The sequence below is a fragment of the Protopterus annectens genome, chromosome 3.part0 (assembly GCF_019279795.1).
Source record: "Protopterus annectens isolate FY-2018-M chromosome 3.part0, PAN1.0, whole genome shotgun sequence".
In the NCBI taxonomy this organism is placed as follows: Eukaryota; Metazoa; Chordata; order Ceratodontiformes; family Protopteridae; genus Protopterus; species Protopterus annectens.
In genome coordinates, this window is record NC_056731.1 from 1,848,818,989 (window position 1) to 1,848,844,785 (window position 25,797).

Sequence of the window (25,797 nt, forward strand, 5' to 3'; positions counted from 1 at the left end):
TCCTGCAGTATCTGAGTCTAAAAGCATGCTGCTTGCCTGACACACCCTGAGCATATCAGACACCCCACACAGAGCACAGTGACAGAAGTTAAACATTAAAGACAAGCACTTACCTTGAACAGATAAGGTAGCCCTGGACTGAGCGTCACCAATATCACAGCTGTATGTATCGCTGTCACTCTTTTCTAACTGGGTAATAGTGAGCTTCAGTGCATTCAATTTCTGGCTCAGCTCATGTTTCTTACTTGACTTGAGTTCCAACATTCCTTTTCTCCACATTACTGCTTTTGACACTGGTCTGTCTGTTTCACACTCAAAAATGGCAGTACCCTTTTCTTCAGCCTTGATATCAGAAAGTTCTCTGATAAACTGAATAGGTTTATCTACCAAAAAAAAATAATATGTCAGTTTGCAAAAAATTAGACTGCAGAATAAAAATAAAATAACAATATAATCAAATATTTGTTTTACTTTATTTCTTTCTCTGCCAGAATATCATTTGAAAGTATAACACTGTAGATAAAAATCTATGTAGTAAAAGTCTTGTATTGGCACCTTCTAGCATTTGTTCTATAACCTACTGCTATCCCAGTGTCCTTTCATAATCTGCAAGAGTGCTAATAATTTTTTGTAACCCTTTTTCACTTACAAACTCATAAGCTCTGTGTCAACATACATTTATGGATGTAACACATACTCACCAGATCAGCTGATTTGTGGGGAGGTTCGCTTCAGTGTGCTTATAATTCAGAAATCATCTTCCGTTGTCTAAAATATGGCTATTCTATGATTCTCCCACACTGGCAAAGCATCAGTAGGCAATGTCTGAGCCTGAATACAAGAGCTCTCCTATCCTGCTATGTGGTTTGTTATTAAAAAGCAATAGGAAAAGACTGCTACTTTCACAGCCTCAAGGCCTCTCAACACAGGGGTTATGAATATGTTGTTACCTCACAGCAAGAGGTTCTCCCGTTCGATTCTCGGCTGGAGTGCGGGGAGTGCCTTCTGTGTGGAGTCTGCATGTCCTCCCCGCAGTTGGGTGGCGTTCGAAAGACATGCGTAAATGGGCATGCCTTTGTTGAAGGTTGGACATCGAGCTGGCACCTCGGCGTTCGTGAAAATCTACTGCCAATCATTAGCGGACCGGAGTTCTGCTGTAGTGACCCCTAACCGGGAAAAGCCAAAAGACAAACATTTGTACTGAGAGGCCTTCAGGCATCTCATTACAGGGGTCATGAATATGTTCTTCCTGCTTGTTGAGGTACCACACCACAGTGGTGTTGTACAAGTGGACTGCAATCACAACTTGGGGTAAAAAAGAGTCTTGCAATACAAGCAGAATGTAGAGAAATGCTGTTATGTCTAAGACAATGATGTGCTTCCTTGTGTGACCTAGTCTCTTGGACTGTCTGACCTACAATGCTTTCCTCACCAGATGGCAGATGTGTCCAATGTGATCATCATACCAGGAGTTAAGAAAGGTGAAATGGCTGCCCAGAGTTATACTGTGCCGGTGCAGCCAGCAGATGTTGTCAGCACATTCTTTTGACAGTAGTTACTAAGGGAGCTGTACAATGGGACCACTGAATGTTCAGGGTACACTGCAGACTCCTCATCTAATACCTTGTAAAGGGCATCATACAGACTGCTGCTTACACTAAACCCAAAATGCTGCTGCCAGTGACTGCGTGAAAAGAAGGTTCATAAGTGTCATTATTTTGTATGTAAGACTGGTGCATGTAACAGTTCTATTAAGGAATTTGCACTAATCATAAATATTCTTAATGCCCAACCCAAATCGGATGGAGAAGATATTCCCTTACTGTGTCCATGACTCCTAAGTGGGGGCAACAAGGAGCCAAGTAGGTCAAATAAGAGAATTTGTTTTTATTGATAGAATGTATATATACTATTGAGAACTTCATCTTTGGAATAAACTGACTTGAGACTGCTCAGATCCAAGACTGGTTTGAAGCTGTTTGTTTTCTATGGAAACAAATAAGAACTTTGAAAAATATCCAGACAATTTCTGATCTAACAGAGCTCTAGGATTGCTCTTTCTATTACAAAATTAATGACATCAATTCTGGCTGCAAACTACTGATGGGGTTGGATGCCTGAAAAGAGAAGAGAAGATACTGTGTTCAGAGAAGTGATAGATGGGGAATGGCGCAGCCTATAGATATGACTTACCTTAGCCATTTGTTCTGCATGATAGGCTTGCTGTGCTGGAAAGTTGAAAGGAAGAGAAATGACCTCTCAAGTGCTTCCAAAGTGGGACAGCTGGGCAAAATCTTCAGAGCTCTGTTGCTGTGTCCAGTGAATAATCATTTTTTTTACAAATACCCTGCTGTCTCCAATTTTTAATAATTTTCCCTTCTGCCACAGTTTTGTCAGGATCAGCTTTTTCTCCTGCAATCATTGCATCTTTACTAATAGAGATCTCAGGTTTTCTCTGTGTGCTCTGTCTTCTAACTTAACCATTTTTGAAACAGCTGCTCTTGAAAAGTCGCATACTCAGTCAGACTTTTCTTCATTTCAACCTCTGACTTTTGCAATTTTATTAGTTCATCTGAATAGCTAGTTAAAGTTTCTTCTATTCTTCCATCATTTTGTTATTAAAGTTGATACGCTCCTTCAGTATTTCAAACATTTTAACCACTTCTGACTATATTTGATTTATATTTTCCTCTATAAATTACTGGAAGACATCTCTTGTACCAAAGCTGAAGCTTGACTTCCTTTTTTGCCGAACAATTGCAGGATTCTTCTCAGTCAGTGTTTTCTCTGCACCATTTCAAGTTGGCATTCTTTCAGGTTCTCTAAATTTCTTCTTTGCTAGTATCCAGGCAGTGTACTAGCCAGTAACTGAATTTTACTCAAGTTGGTAGATTTGCTAGGTCTTTTTTCCCCAGTTTCTTTTTTTTCACACTGGAAGGGCTGAAATTAAGCTGTTGATCAATATGCAGTCATCTTGGAAGTCTCCAAGTTATACACTTTTTTCTGTCTATTGTTATTTGTATAAACATTTCATGATGTCAAAGGCATGTTATCCAGAAAAGCACTTTGTGTAGTGTGTACCTGGGATATTTTAAATGTGAGAGGATTATCCTCACTGACTGCTGTAAGTGTTAATGACATGAAAGTAAGCAAGTACTTTTTAGTTATAAGAAGTACAGGCTTTACAGTATAACAACAGAAGGAAGGCTGGAAAGAAGCAAAATTAAGTTAATATGCTGTGATCCTGGGCTGTTGTGGTGAGACTGGAGTGTAAGAATACATTGATTATATTATGGTAGAATTAAGATAACGTCTCTCATATTTACAACAGTGTGTAAATTAATGGTCTTGGCTTTTAAACAAGTGGTGCTGTATGCAAGTAGGCTTGAAAAATAAGACAAAATGATGGAAAGTTGTGAACAATTCTATTTGTAAAGATGTTAGATTGTTTTGATGTTTTTTTTTTCATTCGAAAATTTTCTCAGTTGGAGTCAAGTCTGTAACTGAATGCAGTTTGCATTCTGTTCTGAGTGAAATTTACAAAGATTCACACATCTGCAGAGCGGTTAGCTTTTTTTCTTTTTTCTTACTGATAACTGCTTTTACATGGAAACAAGCTGTCTGTAGGTGCAAGCAATTAGTCTCCAGAGTTCAGACCATTCTTTGCTAAGGGAAATGCAAAATGTAAAAGGCACAATGTCAGGCAGTTCAGTGAAAAATAAAATTTAAAATTATGGGAAATGAATAAGAGATAGCGGTGTCCCTAACTACTTTAATACTTTATTGCATTTCACAGAATAATGTGCAGTTTAGTTTTAAGACAGCCAGAGCACTTCTTCTTAGGACTAAAGGTTAATGTTTTCTAAACATATACAAGCTGTTTTTCACATCTGGGAGGTAAACTGAGATAACAAAAGAACAGTCAGCAATCAGTCTAACTGGAAGCACAGGCTAGAGATAACAAAAGAACTGTTAGCAATCAGTCTAAGTGGAAGCACAGGCTATAAACATGCACTTTAGCATGGCTAACCTTAATTTTACATTAGGCAATGCCTGTGGGTGCAGCTATTAATTCAAGGCAATTGCTTTGTTCTTGTCTTGAGGGTTAAACTTCACTTTTTGAAGAAACACATAGTTTTGTGTGTTTGTTCTTAGCTAACAGGATGAGGGTGTTTTGAAAATGTATTTAGTTTTTTGTTTGAGGGTCTACTTTAAAAACGTCTTGAAAAAATATGACATGATTCAAATGCTGATGAGAAGAAACAACGATATAAAAGATCAGCCTGCCAAACATTAGTGTGTACATGTAAGACAAAAGTTGAAAATACACATTCAAAAAATCTGTCATGCACATTAGGTGGGAAAAGTAGTATTTTGTCATAATGGCTACACTAGCCACATAATCTTGGAAGATAAATTGCCTCACAGGTACAGACAAAAAGGAAAGAGTATTGAATTATGTTAAGAAATGTGGAGGGTAAACAGCAATGCTTGCAGGAAACACATTTAGAAAGAAATGAGCTTGTGAATTTGACAAAGAAAGGATTTCAGGATGGATATTCTGCAGAATATCAGGGACAAATGAAAAGGGGTGTAATAATACTAATTGCTAGAGGGCCTCCAATAGTGGTAGAAGAGGATTAGTCTGGCATGTAGTTATATTCCACCAAAAACTGCTATTATGGAGCTTAAGAAAATTTTTGGAGAAATAATTAGCCTTCTGCAGAGGATATTACTTATAGGTGGGGAATGGAATTTGATTTAGTTGCAAAGGTGACAATGTATCGGGAGTCCTAAAAGTAAAAATATAACACAAGCAGGTAGATTTCTGAAGAAATGTATGAAAATATTCGGTATGGAAGATATGAATTCAGTAGCAGGAACTCGGAAGGAATTTACGTATTATTCCCCAAAGTACAATAACTGGGATAGATTAGATAGACATTATATTTCATAGGAACATGTACATTTAATTGAAAGCTTTGATTCACATGCCCTATTTCAGGTTATGCACCTATAAAAACTGATATAAAAATGCTGGGTAATGAAGTAAAAATGATACACTGGCACTTTCCCTCCTACCTTTTAAAAAGACAGCAATTTAAGGAATAAGTAGTGGAAATTATTTGAGAGTTATTAGAGAAGGCAGAAATTTCTTCAGAAGTGATAGCTAGTGAATAGGATAAAATGAAAATGGAGTTTAAAAATAAGGTAGAAATAAAACAAAAAGAGATACGGTTAAGAAGTAGTAGAAATTATTTAGAGGAGCTAACAAAAGTTAAAGAACTGCAGAATAAGAAGAATCTCGCAGAATAAGAATAGGTGCAATTGCTGCGTGCTAAAGAGAAAATAAGCATTTCAATAATAGCCATGAGTTTATAAAGAATGTTGTTAAGCAACTACTTTTGATAACTCCGGAACGCAAAAACATATATCACAATGACTTAGGCAACAAAAAATAGAAAGGGTTGTTGCCAAACTTAGGGAGCACATAACAAGAAAAATAACCAGAAATCCTGTAGAGGTATTAAAGATATTTCAGAAACGTTATGAAAGTTTGTATAAAGCAGATAAATGAGGAAATCAAGAAAGAGTGCAAACTGAAATATTTATAGAAGTCTTAATTATGCCAAGGTTAGAGGTAGATGAGGAACAGCCACTAATAGTTAAGTTAGGAGGAGATTTAATAATTAAGTTAGGAGGGGATGAGATAAAAACACTGATGTAAAATCAAGCTCCACAAAAGTCTCCAGGAACAGATGGTATTCCCACTGATGTTTGGAAGTTAAGGGGGAAGAAAGTGATAAAGATCTGGACCATATGGTTAATCAGTATTTTACAAAGATGGGAGCACCAGCATCTTGGAAGAAAGTTGTGGTAGGGCTGTAAACAACAGACGATAACACTCAAAAGATCCAGCTTCATATAGATGCATTTGAATTTTAAACTATGATTATCAAGTGTTTATGTCTATACTAGCTAAAAGAATGGTGAAGATGTTGCTAAAATAGATATGGATCACTGTGGTTTTGTGGAGGGGGGTAAATATTTGACAACATTAATAGAACAATGATGATCCAGAGGGAAGCAGAATGTAAGAAAATACTGCTGTTGTGATGGGTGTTGATGCAGAGAAAGCATTTGACAAAATAAGTTTGGATTTTATGAGTAAGGGAATGGAAGCATTTGCATTCCCTAATAAAATAATAAGATTAATTAGGAGGATATATGAAGAATCAGAGGCAAGAATTAAATTGGGATGGTTCCTCTCTGATAAGTTGTGTTTGAACAGGGGAACCAGGCAGAAGCGTCCTCTTTCCCCTTTGTTATTTGCTTTATATTTAGAGCCACTGGCAAATAAAAAAGGGATTCAGAAATTCAAGAAAAGTTGGCTTTATTTGCAGATGATTTTTATTTTCTGCCTGATAAATTTAGAAAAGGACATCTCAGTCTTGCAAAACATTCTGATTCAGGTTCAAGTCTTTCCAGGATATAAAATAAAGGAAAATAAATAAAAATCTATGACCATAAATTATATAACAACACAAGAATTGGTTCAGCAGTACTCATATTTATGGGGACACGAAAAGATGAAGTATTTAGCAGTACAGATTAAAAAGACTTCTGTTGTGGCAGATAAGGATATCTGGGAAGAGACTAAGCAAAAGATAATACAAAAACTGAGAAAATGGAAGCTCTTGTTTGTGGATGTAGATAGTAAGACGCAAGATATGTGTTTTCCATAATGACTTATCCATGTTGCTTCTTTCCATCTGGTTCAGCCTGTGGGTTATCAGATCTTACTCAGATCCAAGATTGGCCATTGCCTGAAGACTTCAGCTCCAGAGCTATGCCTCTTCTACTCACAATCCCTCACTAAACTGGGATTACATCAGATCAAGTCTGCCCCTCTCCACAAAAGCTTCCATCACTTAATCCCAAAAGAAACCACTAAGGACCCAAAAAATGAGAACAATTGACTTCCCTGACTCAGATGCCCCATAATCAAGAGACGTGCCTACAAGGCTGAGCAGGAAGGAGAGAACGTTGAACCAGATTGAAAGAGACAGCACAGGTCTATCATTACAGTAAGAAGATAACTTTCATATCTGATGTTGTCTTTCTCGTCTGGGTTCAACATGTGGGACAGAGACTCTAGCCACATAAAACCCTAGAGAGGTCTTCGAAAATGATGGTAGAACCAAAGCAGGTCCAAGACCTTGACTGACTATCCAATTTGTAGTGGGACACAAAAGTGTGAGGACCCACCCAAGTAGCAGCAGAACAAATATCATCCAAAGCAGCTCTGGAGAAAATGCTGTACAAGTAGCCATAGTTCTAGTAGAATGACCTTTCAGTTTATGAAGAAAATCCTTTCCTTTCAAACTATACCCAAATGAAATATAATCAGAGAGCCACATGGACAGTGTAACCTCAGACACTGGTGCACCCAACTGGGCCTTAGAAAAAGAAACAAATAATTGACTAATCTTCCTGAATATGCCGAAAGGGACAGGTTCATAACCCACAGACTGCCTATGCTATGGAATAGACATCCCATACATGTCAAGCAGAGCACCTCACTTGCCCTCTTCAACAGAAATCTTGATGATGAGTGGATGGGAAAAAGAAAATTCAACCCGGGGATCACTCCAGTGGTTCTACTCGACAGAAGCACTAGGAACTAAGGTCGGGTGGCACGATGCCAGGGTAATCCTATGGGCTAGGCTTGTAAAGGCTCCAGGGCCATTAGCCTAGTACACACCTCTGAACCTAGGAAATATTTGGTTTTGTCCAAATAAAACTTTGTCTATGGACACCAAGATAATGAAGTTATTCTCCTTTACTGGAAAATTCAGAAAAGAACACTGGGAAGTGAATGGTCTGGTTCAAATTATTCTCCAATGTTACCTTTTGGAGAAAAGCAGGATCTGTGCAGACACTGTGTCTTCATGAAAAAAACAAATACATCAGTACCAAGGACAGAGCCTGTAGTTCTGACATATACTTGGAGGAAGTTAACAGCCACCAAGAATAAAGTTTTCCAAGACAACAACTTCAAGTCAAACATAGCAGAAGGCCCAAACGGAGGTGCAGCAAGCACTTGAAGCATACAAGTCAAATCCCATGGCAGAAGAGGATCCCTGACTGCAGGAAGTAACAAAAAGCTTCCGTTGAGAAAGGCCTTCATTGCCATACTATCTCTGCCAAAGGGAAAATTGGAAATAGCTACCAACTGTACCTTAAGTAGAATAACTGGATCCTGAGTGAAACAAATCAGTGAGAAGGTCCATAATTATTTCCAAAGGAGCTGAGAAGGGGGAACAAACCTTTACAGTTAGCCCAGGAAGCAAACCGTTTCCACTAAATAGCACATACTTTGTGAGTAGACACCTTCTGACAAGAAGACAAAATATGCACCACTCTGTCTGAAAGCTTGGTATCTCCAGCCACCACAGGAATTGGAGAAACCATGTGGTTAACCTTAGTGTCTGAATGCCAGGTGGATCTAGGCCCACCAGATGAGAAATCAGATCCAGAATGGGATCCAGGACTCAAGGAGGACATCTGAAATAAGGACAAAGTAAGAGGAACCACACCTGACAGAGGTAAAAAGGTACAGACACACAGCAACTTGAAATATCCAAAGAAAAATACACTCAGGAGGCAGTCACTGGAAACAAACTCCAACTTTTAATGGTGTTTCTGGTACCTCGGCAAACACCCTTCAAGGAATAACATAAGCCACCAGCCATTCCCATTTTATATCAAACTGCTCCAATTAAACAATCATCTCATCACCCAATAATTTACTACAAGAACTTGCTTAAACAAACATACCCTTAAAAAGGTTAAACTTATTTTCCATATACAATGAATTACAAAACATCATATATACAATATTATAACTTATACATTTAAATTCACATCCAGATTCATACCTTTAGGTTTTAAAGTATTATAATTTAAAATTAACCTGCTTTCCATTTTTAACGCACTTGCTAAAAAAATCCCCACCCCTAGCAAGAAAAGGTGTAGCCAACACACTAAAAAAGAAACTACCATCAGAACCCCCATGTGCATTAATGAGAAGTTATGTACCTACCATAACGTTCCATGTTAGTTGTCTTCTTCTCGCCTTCTTTCTTGCTGGATGGGTTCGGAGCCGATCCTCGGCTCCGACTCGGCCTTATATCAAAGCTTGAGAGCTATTTACCGGCTCAAGGCCCTCCCCATATCCCACAATGGTAGGCGTCAGATACCCAGATCTCATTTGGTAGAGCTAACACCACGGAGACACCTGTCCCAACTATAAGGTTTACCTACAGTGATAACCACAGAGGAGGACATAACCTATGAAATAGTCAAGAAGAGGAATAAGGCCTCAGAAAGATTCTTCTCGGTCTGTCCAGGCTGGGGAGATGGCGGGTGGGATGCAAGAAAGAAGGCGAGAAGAAGACAACTAACATGGAACGTTATGGTAGGTACATAACTTCTTAATGTTAAGTTGTCAATCTCGCCTTCATTCTTGCTGGATGGGACAGCGTCCCTAGCACCTTAGCCCTGGGTGGCTCATCGGAACAGACTCTTGAGCACAGTGGAACCAAACTCAGCCCGACTCCTGGAGGCCATATCCAACTTGTAATGAGAAATAAAGGTATGAGGAGTGGCCCATGTGGCTGCAGCACAAATAGATTCCACTGGAAGTCTTGCTTGAAAAGCTACTGACGTACCTAATGCTCTGGCGGAATGAGCTTTTGGTTTTGTAGGGAGTTCTTTATGCCTTAGTTGGTAAATGAAGGAGATGATAGAGGCCAACCATCTGGACAAAGATAGTTTAGAAACTGGCAGGCCCTGCTTGCCCTCAGCAAAGGACAGGAAGAGTTGGTCCGACTTCCTAGTTTGTTTTGTCCTATCCAAATAAAAACGTACTTGCCTGTGAACATCCAAATAGTGCAGCTTTTGTTCAGCTCTGTTTGTATAGTTAGGAAAAAAGACAGGAAGATCAATGGTCTGATTCAGGTTTGTCTCAGAAGGTATCTTGGGTAAAAAGGAAGGATTAGTTCTGAGTGAAACTCTGTCTTTGTGAAAAACAAGGTAGGGAGGACGAATACAGTGGGCTTGAAGTTCTGACACTCTTCTAGCTGAGGTGATGGCTACTAAGAAGAGAGTCTTCCAGGAAAGTAATTTTAAGGAACAGGAGGCCGCAGGCTCAAAAGGAGGGAGAATCAGGGAAGTTAATATCAGGTTCAAATCCCACGGAGATGGGGATGTCTAACCGGAGGCCTAAGTAAAACAGTCCCTTTAAGAAAGGCTTGGCAAAGTTTATGGGACATGATGCTGGTCTCTGACAGGCCAGCGTGAAAATTAGTGATAGCAGCCAGTTGTACTCTAATGGTGGCAGAAGAGGAGCCTGCTCGAAAAAGTTCTGCCAAAAAATCCAGAACACTGTGGACAGGGGCTGTAAAGGGGTCTATATTTCTGGCCTCTGCCCAGAAGGAAAAACGTTTCCACTTACTAGCCTAGGTTTTTCTGGTAGTAGATTTGTGTGAGGAAAGGATGATTTCACGCACTGGCTGAGAAATATGTGGAAGCCTGGCTAAGGTTGGAAGTGGAGCAACCAAGCTGTGAGGTTGAGAGATCGAAGGGATTGGTGCAGCCCGCCCGAATGATGGACCAACAAGTCTAACACTGGGTCCAGAATCCAAGGCTGCTCCAGCAGATGACGATGCAGGAATGGGAACCAAATTTGTTGAGGCCAGTAAGGGGCAATGAGGATCATCCTGGATCCCAATGCAGTTGCTTTCTGAATTAGTTTGGGAATTAAGGGAAAGGGTGGGAGTGCGTACAGGAGTCCCCGGGGCCAATCGTGAGCTAGAGCGTCTTTGGGGGAGTGGCCGGAGAGGGGGATGAGTGTGAAGAAGTCATCGCACTTGCTGTTGAGAGGGTTGCAGAAAGGTTGCAGAAAGGTTGACCCCATCTGCGGAAAATCTTGTCCGCTACTAACTGATTGACAGACCACTCGTGAGGCATGAGAATGGCTCTGCTTAGCCTGTCTGCTATGACGTTGGACTTCCCGGGGATGTGCATTGCTATCAGAAACCGTTGGGAAGAGATCGCCTAATGCCAGAGTCTGAGTGCTTCTCAACACAAGGGGTAGGACCTGGTTCCCCCCTGCTTGTTGATGTACCACACTACAGACATATTGTCTGTTTGAATTGCAATAGTCCCGGTAGGTAGAGTCCTGAAGAGCTTGCAACGCTAAAAGTACTGCTCTCATCTCCAAGACGTTTATGTGCAGGTGGTACTCTAGGGGTTGCCAAGTGCCCTGGACAGTCCTGCCCTGAAAATGCCCCCCCCCCACCCGATCAGGAAGGCATCCGTGGTCACTGTGGCAACAGGAGGAGGAAGAACAAACTGTCTGCCCTGGAGAACTAGAGGGGAGACCATCCACCAATCCAGGTGGTCTTTGCATGTTTGAGTGATTATTATCCTGTGGGACACTGGAAGTTGTTGAAAGGACCATTGGGTAAACAGCATCCACTGAAGGATCCGCATGTGAAAACGAGCCATGGGGACTAGAATGATCGCTGCTGCCATAAGACCCAATGTTTTTAGTACAAATCTGGCCTGAATCGTCTTGCAGTGAAGTAGGATCTTCACATGTCGGCGAATGTCTGATACTCTGTCTGGAGGAAGTTTTGCAGACAGATCCTTTGTATTTAATTCTGCGCCTATAAAGGTTATAGACTGACAAGGCGATAATGCAGACTTTTCGAAATTTACTGATATACCTAGTTCGGAGCAAGTCTGGATGGTATAGTCCCTAGCTCGCAGTAGCTGATGCCTGGTGGAAGCAGTAAGGAGCCAGTTGTCTAGATATGGAAACACCTGGAATCCCTGTCGTCTCAGATTAGCCGTAACCACTGCCAGGCATTTGGTGAACACCCTAGGGGCCGTGGTGAGACCAAAGGGCAGGGCTCTGAATTGATAGTGACTGGCTCCCAGCCGGAAGCGGAGAAACCTTCTGGCGCGCCTGTCCATTTTTATATGGTAGTACGCATCCTGAAGGTCTATGGAGCACATCCAATTGTCCTGACCCAAAAAGGATAGAATGGACTGAAGCGTGACCATCCAGAACTTTGTTCTTTGAACAGACTTGTTTAATCTGCTGAGATCCAAAATGGGTCTCCAGTCCCCTGTCTTTTTTGGTACCAAAAAGAACTTGGAGTAAGTCCCGGATCCTTGCTGGTCTGCTGGGACTGGCTGGATGGCCCTCTTTTCTAGCAGTTTTGAAATTTCTATTACTGCTTGATCCCTTAGAGCAGGTGGGACATCTGGAAGGGATCTGTTTGTTTGTACAGGGGTGTGGGCGAAGGGAATTTTGTAACCCTCGGATATGATAGACTGTACCCATCTGTCTTGTGTGAGGAGATGCCAGGCTTCTGGGTACAGTGACAATCTTCCCCCGACTGCCTCCAAAGGTGGACAGTCGGGCAGCCCCTCAGGGGTGCTGGAAGGGTTTGTCAGAGAAAGATTCTCTGCTACCCTGATTTTGCGGACCCACTCTGCCCCTAGGGCGGCATCTATTATTGTTTCCTCCTCTGCCCCTGGAGGGAAACTCACCACGTGTGTCAGGCGCGACTCCCTGGGGTTTACAAAACCACATTTTTCCACTCTTCTGACCTTTGGGGTATGGTCTAGAGGGAGCAGAAAAACGGACTCCCACGGCAGAGAGAGTCTTGCCTTCCTGTTCACACCTGGTAAGGGTATCCTTCACCTGTGGTCCAAACAAAGCTGAACCATCGAAGGGGGTGTTGGTGAAGGGTGCCTTAAAGGGGCCAGCAAAGTTACATAACCGCATCCAGGCGTGTCTTCCCAAAGCCACACCTGTACCTGTGGCCCTACTCGCACCATCGGCCGCATAAGAAATGAGCCGCATGGAGGAGTTAACTATGGAATTTAAGGTCGCCAGCTGGGAGTTAATCTTATCCTGAGACCCCGCAGCCGATGGATCCTAAAGGATCCAGTTCCTTGAGAAGATCCCTCTGAAGGCAGGTGAAATGGCACAGATAATTCAGTGACCGCATGGCAAAGGTCGCTGAAGAGAACGTCCGCTTCCCGTACCTGTCCATTGTCCTAGATTCTTTATTAGGAGGATGTACAGGCACCAAAGGGTCAGCCAACTCCTTCTTAGTGGCCGCTGTCACCACCATGGCATCAACCAGGACACCCTTAGCTAGAAACTGTTTGTTGGCTGGGGCTGTAATGAATTTAGTGGGCTGACGGGGAGTTGGTTCCACTGAGTCCGGGGCTGTCCACGCCTTCCAAGCGACCACTTCCATGAGCAGGTCAAAAGGCGGAGACACCTAGGAGGTGGAAGAGTGAGAACCATACGCGTCTGGGTACACCGACTCATCCTCGGAAGGGTTAAGGGCAGTCCAATTCCCCCTCTGTCTAAGGATCTCAAGGATGTCTGAAAAGGAGACATCCTCAGAGGGGGACCTTGGGGACCCTTCCGAATCCTCCAAGTCGGTGTCAGACATGACTGACTTGGGAGAGTCAACATGTTTCCTCTTACATTTTCTCTTCCGAAGGGGCTCCTCTGAATGATTAGGGGAGGCCTCGGAAGAGGAAGATACACCCAGTGGGGCGACCTGGAGCGTCTGTTCTCCACGCTTGGGGTCAGGAGGGTGGACAGAGACCAAAGCAGGCACCATGGGGGGAGGAGCCGAAGGGGCCAATCGTGGATATGACCCAAGAGTCAGTACGCTCCTCATGACCTCGAAGGCGCCCCTATCGGGCAGAGAGGAAGCTCCCAGCTCCAAACAGATGAGAACCCTTCCTGGCACCGAGAGTGACGACTCCGAGTGCCGATGTTGGGGCCGAGCTCACCTGCACCGAAGCACCGAGAGGGAGAACGGGGTCGGACAAGGGTCCGATGCCACTCGCCCCCTCGGAGCCGACGAGGGAGTCTCGATGCCCGGATCCCTCCATGGATGGAACCAATGAAGAGATCGTAGCCGACGAAGGAGCCGAAAAGTGTGGTATCGGCTCCAACGTTCCGACGATTCGAGCCCCAACAAGCTCCGGCTCCGAACACAATGGTAGAGTCGGAGGAGGAACTGATAAAGATACAGGGATAGCCACAGTCTGTTGAGAAGGGCTAGTCAACATTTGGGCCAGTGCCTGCGACTTTAGGAGCCTACTAACCACCCTCTCAAGGTCGTGATCAGACAGCCTGGAGGACCAAGAGGAATGGGACCTATGGCTCCGCTCCGACTGTAGTAATGGAGACCATGGAGCCGAACGAACGGACTCCAAAGAAGGAGATCTCAAGCGTTTTCGGCTCACAAGGCTCCAACACTAGGAGTTAATCTTATCCTGAGACCCCGCAGACCACTAGGGCAGGAGCCGACTGAGGTCTCGAAGTGTTGGTTCCAGCCGGAACCGACGAGGAGGCAGGAGCTCCGCTTGGCGACGGCTCCGAACATAGAGCCGACGGTTTAGTGGGCTTTGAGGTTTTACCTGATGAAAGCTTAGTCAGGGACCCTTCAGGCTTAAGCAAGCCCCTCAAAATAAGTTTGTTCCTACGCTCCTGCAGGACTCTCGGACTGAAAGCATGACAGACCGAACAAGAGTCCTGCAGGTGTAGGGGGCGAAGTGTGACCGTCTGTCAAAGACATCATCTGACAGCACAAGTCACACTTCCTGAAACCTGAGACCTTAGTATCCTTAGACATAATGAACACTAGAGAAGAGATACTAAGGTTAGGTTATAGGTTCATAGGTTTATACTAGGCTATCTGCCCCAAGGCATTTATAAGCCTAGCCCGAATTTTTGTGGCTTACGCCACCCCTTATATGAAAAAATACTGTACCCATTAGTTTGTTGTGCCTCTGTCCAGCAGTGACACAGAGATGATTCCCGGGGTAAACCTACGATCTCCCATACAGGTCAAGATTTCTCTTGAACAGAGCCAGCGAGGTGCTCTGCCTCACATGGACCGGGACTCTATTCCACAGCGTAGGGAGTCTCTGAGTGATAAATCTATCCCTCCAGCACGTCCTATTTATATCCGTGCTAAGGTTTAAGTCACTTGCTCTAGTGGTTTTGGTGGATTTGGATTTTTTGAGGTGGAGCATGTCCATTAATTCTGGGTTGGACATGGCCTTGTATGTCAGGCACATGTCACCTCTGAGCAGACGGTATGAGACTGAATAGAGCTGGAGTTTCTTCAATCTGGCAGCATATGACAGATTTTGGAGTCCCTTTATCCTTTTGGTGAGAAACTTTTGGGGTCTCTCCAATTGCTGCAGATGTCGGGCGAGATACATCCCGAATGGGGCATTGTACTCGATCATTGGTCTGATAAGTGAAGAGTACAGGTGAACAATGACCTCACTAGATCTGGATGTGAATCCCTTCATGATCAGGTGGGCAATGTAGAAGGTCTTTCTAACCACTTTAGCAACGTGAGTGTCAAAAGAAAGGCCCACTGTCAACCTGGGTCCCCAGGTCCCTGATAACCTCTTCTGTGCTTAGTGGATTGCCACCTATATGGTAGCTTGGGGTTACCTTGTTTTTCCCAAAGGGTATGACTATACATTTTTGGCGTTTAACTTCAGGCCATGGCTCTGGCACCAGCTATCTGTTTCCGTGAGTCCCTTCTGAAGGATATCCGTGTCCGATGCACTTTCCACTATGGCGCCCAGTTTGCAGTCATCTGCAAACTTTGTCAGCCAAAGTCCTCCCATGTTGGCCTGTACTTCTGAGAAGTAGATGCCGAACAATAGGGGGCCAAGGACCGAGCCCTGTGGGACACCACTTGTGACCGGCTTGGAGTCTGACATAGCGCCAGCAACTCTAACCCTGTGGGTTCTGTCCTTAAGCCAGTTTGCAACCCATCTTGTGACATATGGGTTTACATTTAAGCTGGTAAGTATTTCTACAATACCCGAGTGGTTATTGTGTCGAAAGCCTTTGCAAGGTCAAGGTAGGCTGTATGGACTGCCTTTCCCTCATCAATGGCCTTGGTGACTGTTTCGAAGAAGTCGACCAAGTTCAAAAGGCATGATCTTCCCTTGACGAAGCCAAACTGGGTCGGGTCCAATGTCTGCAAGTCCCCTATATCTTTGTTTATGAGCTCCATTATGATCCTCTCCATAGCTTTGCAGACTAGACTTGTTAAGCTTATGGGGCAGTAATTACCAGGGTCCGTAGAGGCACCGCCTTTGTGGAGTGGGACCACAGTTGCCGTACGCCACTCCTTGGGCACGTATCCTGTGGTAAGGCTGAGATTAAACAGCTGCCTTATGTGTGGGTTTAATTCCTCATTTAGCTCGTGTAGCACACAGCCGGGGACACCATCCGGTCCCATTGATGCTGTGTTTTTAGCTTTAGAGAGAGCAGCTTTCACCTACGCATTTGAGATGTCTGGGAGGCTACACTCCGCTGGGATAGTTATCTCTCCTTTGGGGGGGAGAGGGGTGTGAAGTTTGCACTGAACCTGTCTGCCAGTATGTTGGCAATGTCTGTGGGTTCAGTGATTCTTGTATCATTTTGGACTAATTCTGAGCATATCTGGGAGTTTCCACCCAGGTTCCTAACATAGCTGAAAAAGGCCTTATGATTGTCCTTTGAATCCATGGCAATTTTTCTCTCAAAATTGGCCTTAGTTGATTTTATGAGTGCTCGTATTTTTTTACTAATAATGATCAGGGGTGACTTCCCTTTTATGGATTTTGTTCTATCATGTAATAGCTTTCTCCTCTTATTGTAAAGTTTGTTAATGGCTGGGGTCCACCAGACTGGACGTTTGCCCTTTGTGGAAAGAGTCTTGGTTTTATTTGGGATTGCCTGATCCATGCAGTCCTGGAGGTGTTCATAGAAGGCATTTGTAAGGGCTTCCAGCTTGGGTTGTGGTTTCCACTGTCTCAGGGGCCTTGAAGGATACCACACCAGTCTTGAGTAGTGTGAAGTTTGCTTTAGAGAAGTTCTTCACTGTGGTCTTTTTCTTTGGGGTGGGGGGATGTGGATTTCCAGTGAGATTAGTTTATGATCAGATCTCACCAATGAGGGATATACTTCGGTGTGGAGCATTTTGTCCCCATGTTTGTGATAATGAGATCTAGTATATTTTCTCCTCTCGTGGGAACAGTGACTAGCTGTTCCATGGCATTTGAATTTATGAACTCCAGGAACCGTTGGGCTAGAAAGTTAGGGCTTGAGTAATGTTCCCAGTCTATATTCGGTAGTTGAAGTCACCCAATATGATGGTGTTTGGAGATACATTTATACCCTCCAGTGTCTTCAGGAAGGCTGTGTGGGGTTCCTGAGTTTGAGAGGGTGGCCTGTTGCATGCTACAATTTGTAGAGCAGTTTTGCCTATGGTTAGTTGCACCTGGATGGTTTCCGAAGCTTCATGCGTTGCCACCAACCTGGAGGTGTGGGTATCCTTTATGAATATGGATACACCCCCTCCTTTTGTGGTGTGATCCGGGTTTTGGGGCCGGAACGCATGATATGAGGTAAAACCTAATAGTGCCGGGGTGCTCTCAGGAGCCTTGAACCAGGTTTCAGTTACAGCACAGACATCGATGTTCTCCATACTGAGAAGGGCCTCGAGTGCGTGCATTTTGAGATTTAGACTTCTGGCATTGAGCAGCATTACCCTCAGTTTCTTTCCATTTTTGTTTTCTATGGTGGTAGGTTTAGAATTTGAGCCTTGCCTAAACAAGGCACTATGGGGGTGGCAAGAGCCTTAGCCAATATCCGGAATCCCAGGGGTGACAGGTGCAAGCCGTCCCTTGTGAAGCAGCGTGGCTTATCAAGCATGTCATCCCAGGCAGACAGACACTGGATCCCCTTTGAATGACACCAGACATTAAGCCAATTGTTAAAGCTGATCATCTTGTCTCTATATTGTGGCATCATTCTTGGTGAAGGAAGGATACTGCTCAGGGTTAGGGTCATACCTGCCTGGGCTACATAATCAGAGAGCTCCTCTATGTCTCTTTTCATGTAGTCCAGGGAGGTACGTCTCAGGTCGTTCACACCAGCATGGACAATGACTGTGTCATATTTGTACTTGCCGTGGAGTGACCCGAGTGCTTGTGTTATGTGGCGGATTCTAGCGCCCGATAGGCAGCTTACTGTGACCCTCTCCTTGTTCAGCCTGGTGAGTGGGACGTCAGTGTGTCTGACTATGGAGTCACCTATGACAAGTATGTTTGGTGTTGTATTTGGCCTTAAGGGCTGTGACTGCTTTGCACACTGCTTTTGTGGTTTATGTGTTGCTTGTGGGGTGTCTTGAGGTAGCAGTTGTTTGGGTGTCTGCTTTGGAGGCCTCTGCTGTTTAGGTAAATTTTTACTCAGAGCCTCCGAGTATGTCTTTGTGTGTTTATGTGTTTGATTCAGTGGTGTAGTAGCATTATGTGAGGCTGGTTTTGTGGTGTATGTAGTTGCCTTCTCCTCCTGTCTGGTCTTGCCAGTCCTGAGCTGAGAGAGCTCAGCCTCCAGTTTGGCTAAATAGCTGCATCTCTCGCAAGTATTTGTGTTATGTGGGAGGAGGAGAGGGTTGTCTGTGTACATGAGGCAGTTATAACATTGCCTCAAGATTCCCAGATTCACCAGCTGGACCGGAGAGGAGATTGACAACTGACCTTTGGACATGCTAGAATAATATTGGGAATTCCTTAATAATTGAAAACAAGGGCCAGTGGGGAGTGAGGGTGTAGTGCTTTTAATTTTTAGTGCTGACTTATATAATTGCTTTAGTGAGCAAGTGCCAGGTAACTTGAGTGCAATGTGTTACAAGTAACTAAATGCAAAAACGACAAACAGTAACTTTCTTTCAAGTGAAACAAGGAAATAAGTACAGTAAGCAATGCAGATATCACTAGTGATCCACAGAAGCACTGAGAAGCCGCGTATTAGGTGGAATCAGCTTCCAGGGAAATAACAAGCAAACAAACAACAAGCATATAAACAAAGCTAGATTCAGCAGGCCTGAATCTAGTCTATGCTAGAGCAAACAAACTGTACCAATTTCAGTAAGATACAGTTCAAATATTCAGGCACTATAAACCTTTAACCAGAAATTCCCAGCTCAGAAGGGCAGAGTCCAGCCTCTTCTCCCACAAGAGTGCAGACCACGAACCTTCTTAATGTAAAATAACTGGCCTGAAGCCCAAGTGCCTAAACCAGAACTAATACACTTTTAGAATAACAGACACTGAGCCCTCAATCAGCAGTTCCCAACCTAGAAGGATGTAAGCTACCTGTTCTGCCACAACAGTGCAGACCACAAACCTTCCTAATGTAAAACAACTGGTCTGAAGCCCAAGTGCTTAATCCAAAAGACTTAGAATGATAGCTACACTTTAATCAAGTTACAACCAAGCAGTAATAAATACAATTGAATACTTTAGAGAATGTCTGGATTAGTGCTCAAGTTACACAAACAACGCTAGATCCAGCAGGCCCGAATCCAGTCTATGCCACAGCAAACAAGGCGCACCAACTTCAGTAAGAAGCAGTTCAGATATGCATGCACTATAAGCCTTTAACCAGAAATTCCCAGCTCAGAAGGGCAGAGTCCAGTCTCTCCTCCCACAAGAGTGCAGACCACGAACCCTCTTAATGTAAAATAACTGGCCTGAAAGCCCAAGTGCTTAAACCAGAATTTATACACTTTTAGAATAACAGACACTGAGCCCTCAATCAGCAGTTCCCAACCTAGAAGGATGTAAGCTACCTGTTCTGCCACAACAGTGCAGACCACAAACCCTCTCAGTGCAAAACAACTGGTCCGAAGCCCAAGTGTTTAAACCAAAAGGCTTAGAATGAGTTACACCAAGCAGTAATAAATACAATTGAGTATTTTTAAGATGATGCAAAAGTAAAATGAAGTAGGTAGAAACACAAGTACAGTAAAAGCAGATGAAAATTATTTTTTTTTTTTTTATCTGAACAAGTGCTGAGATCAAAGAAACAGATTTGAGAGCTGAAACTTGAAAACTGGCTAGTTATAAGAAAAAAAAAACAAGCTAGAAGGCTTCCCTCAAACACAGAAGGGCTTGGGGGCTCAGAAGCCTACAAATAATCTATACCACTTAACAGGAAAGGCAGGAAATGAGCTTAATTTTTTTTTTGTCTGTTTCCCAGATGCTCTATTTGTACACAGTAGGAGTGCCTGAAATCAGAAAATGATCTCACTGCACTCAGTTGAGTGAGCAAATGAGATGAGCCCAGAGGCAGGCTGAGGGGCGGGCAGTTTCAAGGCCACTAAGATTAACACCAAAACAAAACCAGGGAGGATGGGTGGGAATAACTGAAGAGCAGAAAAACTGCCAGTTCAGTTAAAATTCCTTCAACACAGTTTAAATCAAATTAAATACCGTATATATATATATTTTTTTTTTTAAAAAGTGCAGATAAAGGTACTTAAATTCTCTTATACGTCCAGTTGAATATAACCAAGTTGTTAGCCGGCCAAAGCTGAGGTTTTTAAGCAGAAATTACTTCACAATGCACCACAGGGAACAGGTAACTAGTGCTTTAAACACCACACACAAGCACTAGAAAAAAAAACTACAATAACAACAATATAATAGTAAAATGTATACAACTAACACTAGAAGGTAGCTATATATATATATATATATATATATATATATATATATATATATATATATATATATATATAAGAAAAGCTAACGCTAGCAAAAAAGTTCCTAAAAGGGATTTCTCAAGGGATTAGGGGGAATACTAAGAGAACAATATCTAATATGAAAAACAAAATATATATATATATATATATATCTATATATAAAAAATCACTAGAAAAAAGTTATACGACCTGGAGCCAGTAAAATCGCAACCTCGTAGCTGAAGCGGCAAACGAGATCTGGGTATCTGACGCCTAGCATTATGGGATATGGGGAGGGCCTCGAGCCGGTAAATAGCTCTCGAGCTTTGGTATAAGTCCGAGTCGGAGCCGAGGATCGGCTCCGAACCCATCCAGCAAGAATGAAGGCGAGATTGACAACTTAACATTAAAGTATTCATCTACTGGGCTATCCAAATTCCAGTTTCTAATATGTCCCAGATGTTCAAGAATTCTAACTTTTATCATACGTTTTGTCTGTCCAACATACCACCTCACATAAGTACACCCACACCCTACAATATAAACCACCCCACAAGAAACACACGAAAACCTTCCCAGAGAACGAAATAATTTACCATTAATTTTCTACCTGAAATGTTCTTAATTCTAGAACATACTTTACATCTTCCACAAAGGAAGGAACCCATATTAGCCCCCTAGAAACAAACCTTGAAACCTAACAACTCCCTTAAATTTAAATACCTTTGATAAGAAAATGTGACATGTGAAAGGAACAGATGCTTTAGTTGCTCATCTTCACATACCACAGGCCACAAATCTTTCACTGACCTCCTCAAAAAAAAAAACAGAAAATGGGGAAAATCTGGTAACAAAAACAAAACTTTATCCTGCCTATCAATATCCTGATCAGAATGATGCATTTTAAAACCTTCATAACTATTATAACTCCTACCACAGTTACTTCCCCCCACATTTAACAAACTAGTCTTAGCTTTTTTCAAACTAATGCTAGAAGAACCTCTTTGCAACAATTTCTGTTCCACCTTCATAAACTCTTCTCCCACCAAATTTTTATTGGAAGTACTCTCATAAATCCTTTTAAATTCACCCATAGGCAATGCTTCCATTAAATGTCATGGATGCATGCTACTGGCCTGTAAAAAATATTAACTGCAGTGGGCTTCACATGGGTTTATGTTCTACCTTCAAATTTTCCTTGACATAAAATTCCACATCCACAAATTGTATAATCATTCTATCCACAGTATTCTGGTTTAACTAATCAATAAATACAGAAAACCTATCCAAATCCCCCCTACATATAAAAATCAAATCATCAATGTAACACTTAAACAAAATAACATTCTTTGCAAACAAGTCTGTAGAATAAATAAATCTATTCTCAAAAAAGGCCATAAAAATAATAGCATAGCTGGGGTAAAAGAAGCCCCTCATCGCTGTGCCTTCTTTTTGCAAAAAGTAATCACCCCCAAAACAAAAATAATTATGTGTTAAACAAAATTCCAATACTTCCACCAGAAAGGCTGTACGTGGCCCCTACCCTAACATCCAAAGAACTGCTTCTAATTAACACCTTCTTTTAATATTGGTGTATAAAGCTTTAACATTTACTGCAGCCCAGTAAAAATCTTTACAGCACTAAACTTTTTAGATAGAAAGTTTTTTAAATGAAAATCCAAAAAAAGTCCCAATATTTTGCATAAATGACCCCACTCCCGCCACAATTGGTCTACCGGGGGGGGGGGGTCATTTAAATTCTTGTGCACTTTAGGGATGGCATAAAAAATAGGGTCTTTGGGATATTTAACAAACAACTTGCTAACATTCCTCTCTGTGAAAAAAAACAAGTCTTTCCCCTTTATTCAAAATTTCTCTGACTGTTGTAATGTTTCCTGGGGTTGTTTGCTAATTTTTCATATTCTGAACCAGCTAACAAATCAAAAACCATTTTATCATACTTCACCTTGGAAAACAACACTCAGTTAGCTCCCTTATCTGCCTGACAAAATTTAACATCACATTCTGAACTTCTAAGTGATTTTAAAGTATCCCATTCACCCCTAGATAAGTTATGCAATTTTCTAGAGCTAACAAACTTAAGGTATTCAAGTTCCACTTTTTTACATAATACCCTTTCAAAATTTTGAACAATGTTAGAATATTTAGGGGGAACGAAAGTACTAGAATAAGAAAAATGAGGCACCTTTACTTTCCCATAACCAGTAAAATAAACTAATTCCACTTCACCTTCATTTTCAGAAAAAAATATCTATCAATTCGTTTTCATATATAGACATGTCAAGCAATGAATCTTCTATATCAAACATTTCAACATTATCAGTTTCAACAAGTGCTTGTTTTCCTTCAAAGTACACTCATAAATACAGTTTTCTACAAAACTTTTTAATGTCCAAAATAGCATCTTCCAAAGATGGAAAACAAGTAGGAACAAACTTGCTTCCTTTTAGCAGTACATTTTCAAGGTCTTTAGCAATGGTGGCATTTGATAAGTTTATAATATGCAGCTGACAGGCATACATACCCTATGTAGCTTTTTTTGTAGCTAAAAAGGTGTAATGATGATAACAGTCACTTTGTAATAGGCTGCCTCCTGGAGAAACTTTATTATCAGTGGGGTTGGAGGATATGAATACAGAAGACCCAGAGGCCAAGCATACTGGAAAGTGCCCATGGGTGCTGCCCTTGAGGAAGCACTAAGGCATAATAGCTGATGCACTTGGTGTTGGATGGGGATGTGAATAGGTCACAACCCAGAATGTTCCAGTGCAGAACAATCTGAGCTACAACCATTAGAGTTAGCCACCACTTGTGAGGAAAAAGAATATTCCTGCTTAGACTGTATGCCAAAATGCTGGATTTCCATGGGAGTATTCCAGAAACCATTGAAATGAAATTGCCCATTTCCAAACCCTCATGTTCTCCTGACAAAGGGGGTAAGAACGGGTTCCTCCCTGTTTTATCAGATACGAGATGACAAACATATTGTCTGTCTAAAGTGAGATCATACCCTTTGGATGACAATCCTGACAGGTCTGGCAAAACAAGGAGGCCCGCTCTCATCTCCAAGACGTTGATGTGAAGACTGGCCTCAGCCATGGACCAAGTCCCTAAGGCAGTTCTCCTTTCAAAATGCCAACCCATCCTAGAAGAGAGGCATCCGTCATGACCATGCTGGGTGGGGTCAAGCAGTCTCATGGTGGACACCAGGGAAGACTACAACCACCACCTGATCTGGTCTCAACACACATTTGTCAAAATGATAGGGAACTCCATAAGATGAGTGAAGACCACTGCACTGTAAATGTCCACTGCAGAGCCTTCATGTGGTACCTTGCCAGGGAACTACGCAAATGGCAGCCACCATTTGCCCTAAGAACTTGAGAACAAGGGATCCCAGAGGCTTTCTGTGAGAAAACAAGGAAATGGCATGACAACAAAAGGTGGATACTCTGGAAACTGGAATTTTTCCAATTTGAAAGACTGTGTCAAAGTGGCAACCTATGAATTCTAGAGTCTGAAAAGGGGTGAAGAGCATACTTTTAATAGGTGTCTGTGATCCCAAAGGAACTGCAGAGCTGGAGTAAAGTGTATCTGGCGGGTGCCAGGATCCACCACATAATGCATGCACTCAAGTCACTCCACAACAAGTACAAATATGACTCTGTCATTGTCCATGTTGGAGTGAATGACTTGAGATGTACCTCCCTGGACTACATGAAACGAGACATGGAAGAACTCTCAGACCATATGCCCAAGGCAAGTATGACCCTAGCCCTGAGTAGCATCCTGCCTTCGCCCAGAATGATATCACAATATAAGGACAAAATGAATGACTTCAGCAATTGGCTAAGCTTCTGGTGTCATTCAAAGGGGATCCAGTATCTGTCTGCCTAAGAAGACATGATCGACAGACCAGGATGCGTTGCCAGAGATGGTCTGCACCTGTCCCCCCTGGGATTCAGGTTACTGGCTAAGGCTCTTGCCACCCCTTTAGTGCCTTTTTTAGGCAAAGTTCAAAGGACAAAACCACCACTGTAACAGGTACAAGCATGCAAATTTTGAAGGTAATGCTACTCAATGCTAGAAGACTAAACCTCAAAATGAACTCTCTCGGGGCACTCCTAAAAATGGAGAACATCGATATCTGTGCAGTAACTGAGACCTGGTTCAAAGCTCCAGAGAGCACCCCTGCAATACCAGGCTACAACTCTTACCACACTTTTCGGCCACCAAACCAGGACCATAACACTAAAGGTGGAGGAGTGTCCATATTCACCAAGGATATTCACACCACCAGGCTAGTTGCCCAACACAATGCATGTGAAATTCTCCAGGTGCAACTAACACTAGGTAAGACTGCAATCCAAATTGTGGCTTGCTATAGATCCCCCACCATGCCCCAAGATTCTCACTACACCTTTCTAAACATACAGGAAAATATTAAGATACAACCAAACACCCTAATACTGGGTGATTTCAACTACACTGCCATTAATGGGGAAAACTACTTGTGTACCAAAACCTTTGCCCAACGGTTCTTGGAATTCATAAATTACAATGCCCTGGATCAACTAATCCATAGTCCCACCAGGGGCTCCAATATCCTAGACCTGGTCATTACCAAGATGGGAAATCGATGCTGACCATAAGCTAATCACCCTTAACATCCACATCCCACCCCCACCCCACCCCCCCAGTAAGGAAACCTCCATACAAAAACTTCTCCAAAGCCAACTTTATGCTACTCAAGTCAGAAGTGATCATGACACCCATGCAGACGGGAACTGAAAGTTCGACTGCTGAATCCTACACTAAGGCACTGTACGAGCACATCCACTCATGCATAAATTGTGTCATCCCAAATAGAACCAAGATGCTCTCCTCCAAAAAACGGAAGCCAATCTGATGGTCCCCTGCCATAAACAAACTTTATAACAAAAGGAATAAACTGCTGCAGAAAACTCCCTTACCAGCCTCAGTAAGAAGCTGAGATCCCTCATAAAATCCTCCAAAGCTAGTTACGAAAATAAAATTGCCAAAGATTCCAAAGACAACCAGAAGGCATTATATAACTATGTCAAGAACCTAAATGGCAATGCCCAGATCTGCTCTGAGCTAC

The 25,797-nt window shown here is 42.6% G+C and overlaps 1 protein-coding gene across 1 annotated transcript in view; it reads right to left on the bottom strand.

The window, feature by feature from the left end:
- The window catches only part of OBSCN (obscurin, cytoskeletal calmodulin and titin-interacting RhoGEF), a 4,979,884-nt gene that overhangs the window by 2,317,987 nt on the left and 2,636,100 nt on the right, over positions 1–25,797 (bottom strand). The window contains exon 42 of the mRNA XM_044066040.1: positions 114–383. Coding sequence (XP_043921975.1) covers positions 114–383 — 270 coding nt within the window. The remainder of the gene's footprint in view (positions 1–113; positions 384–25,797) is intronic.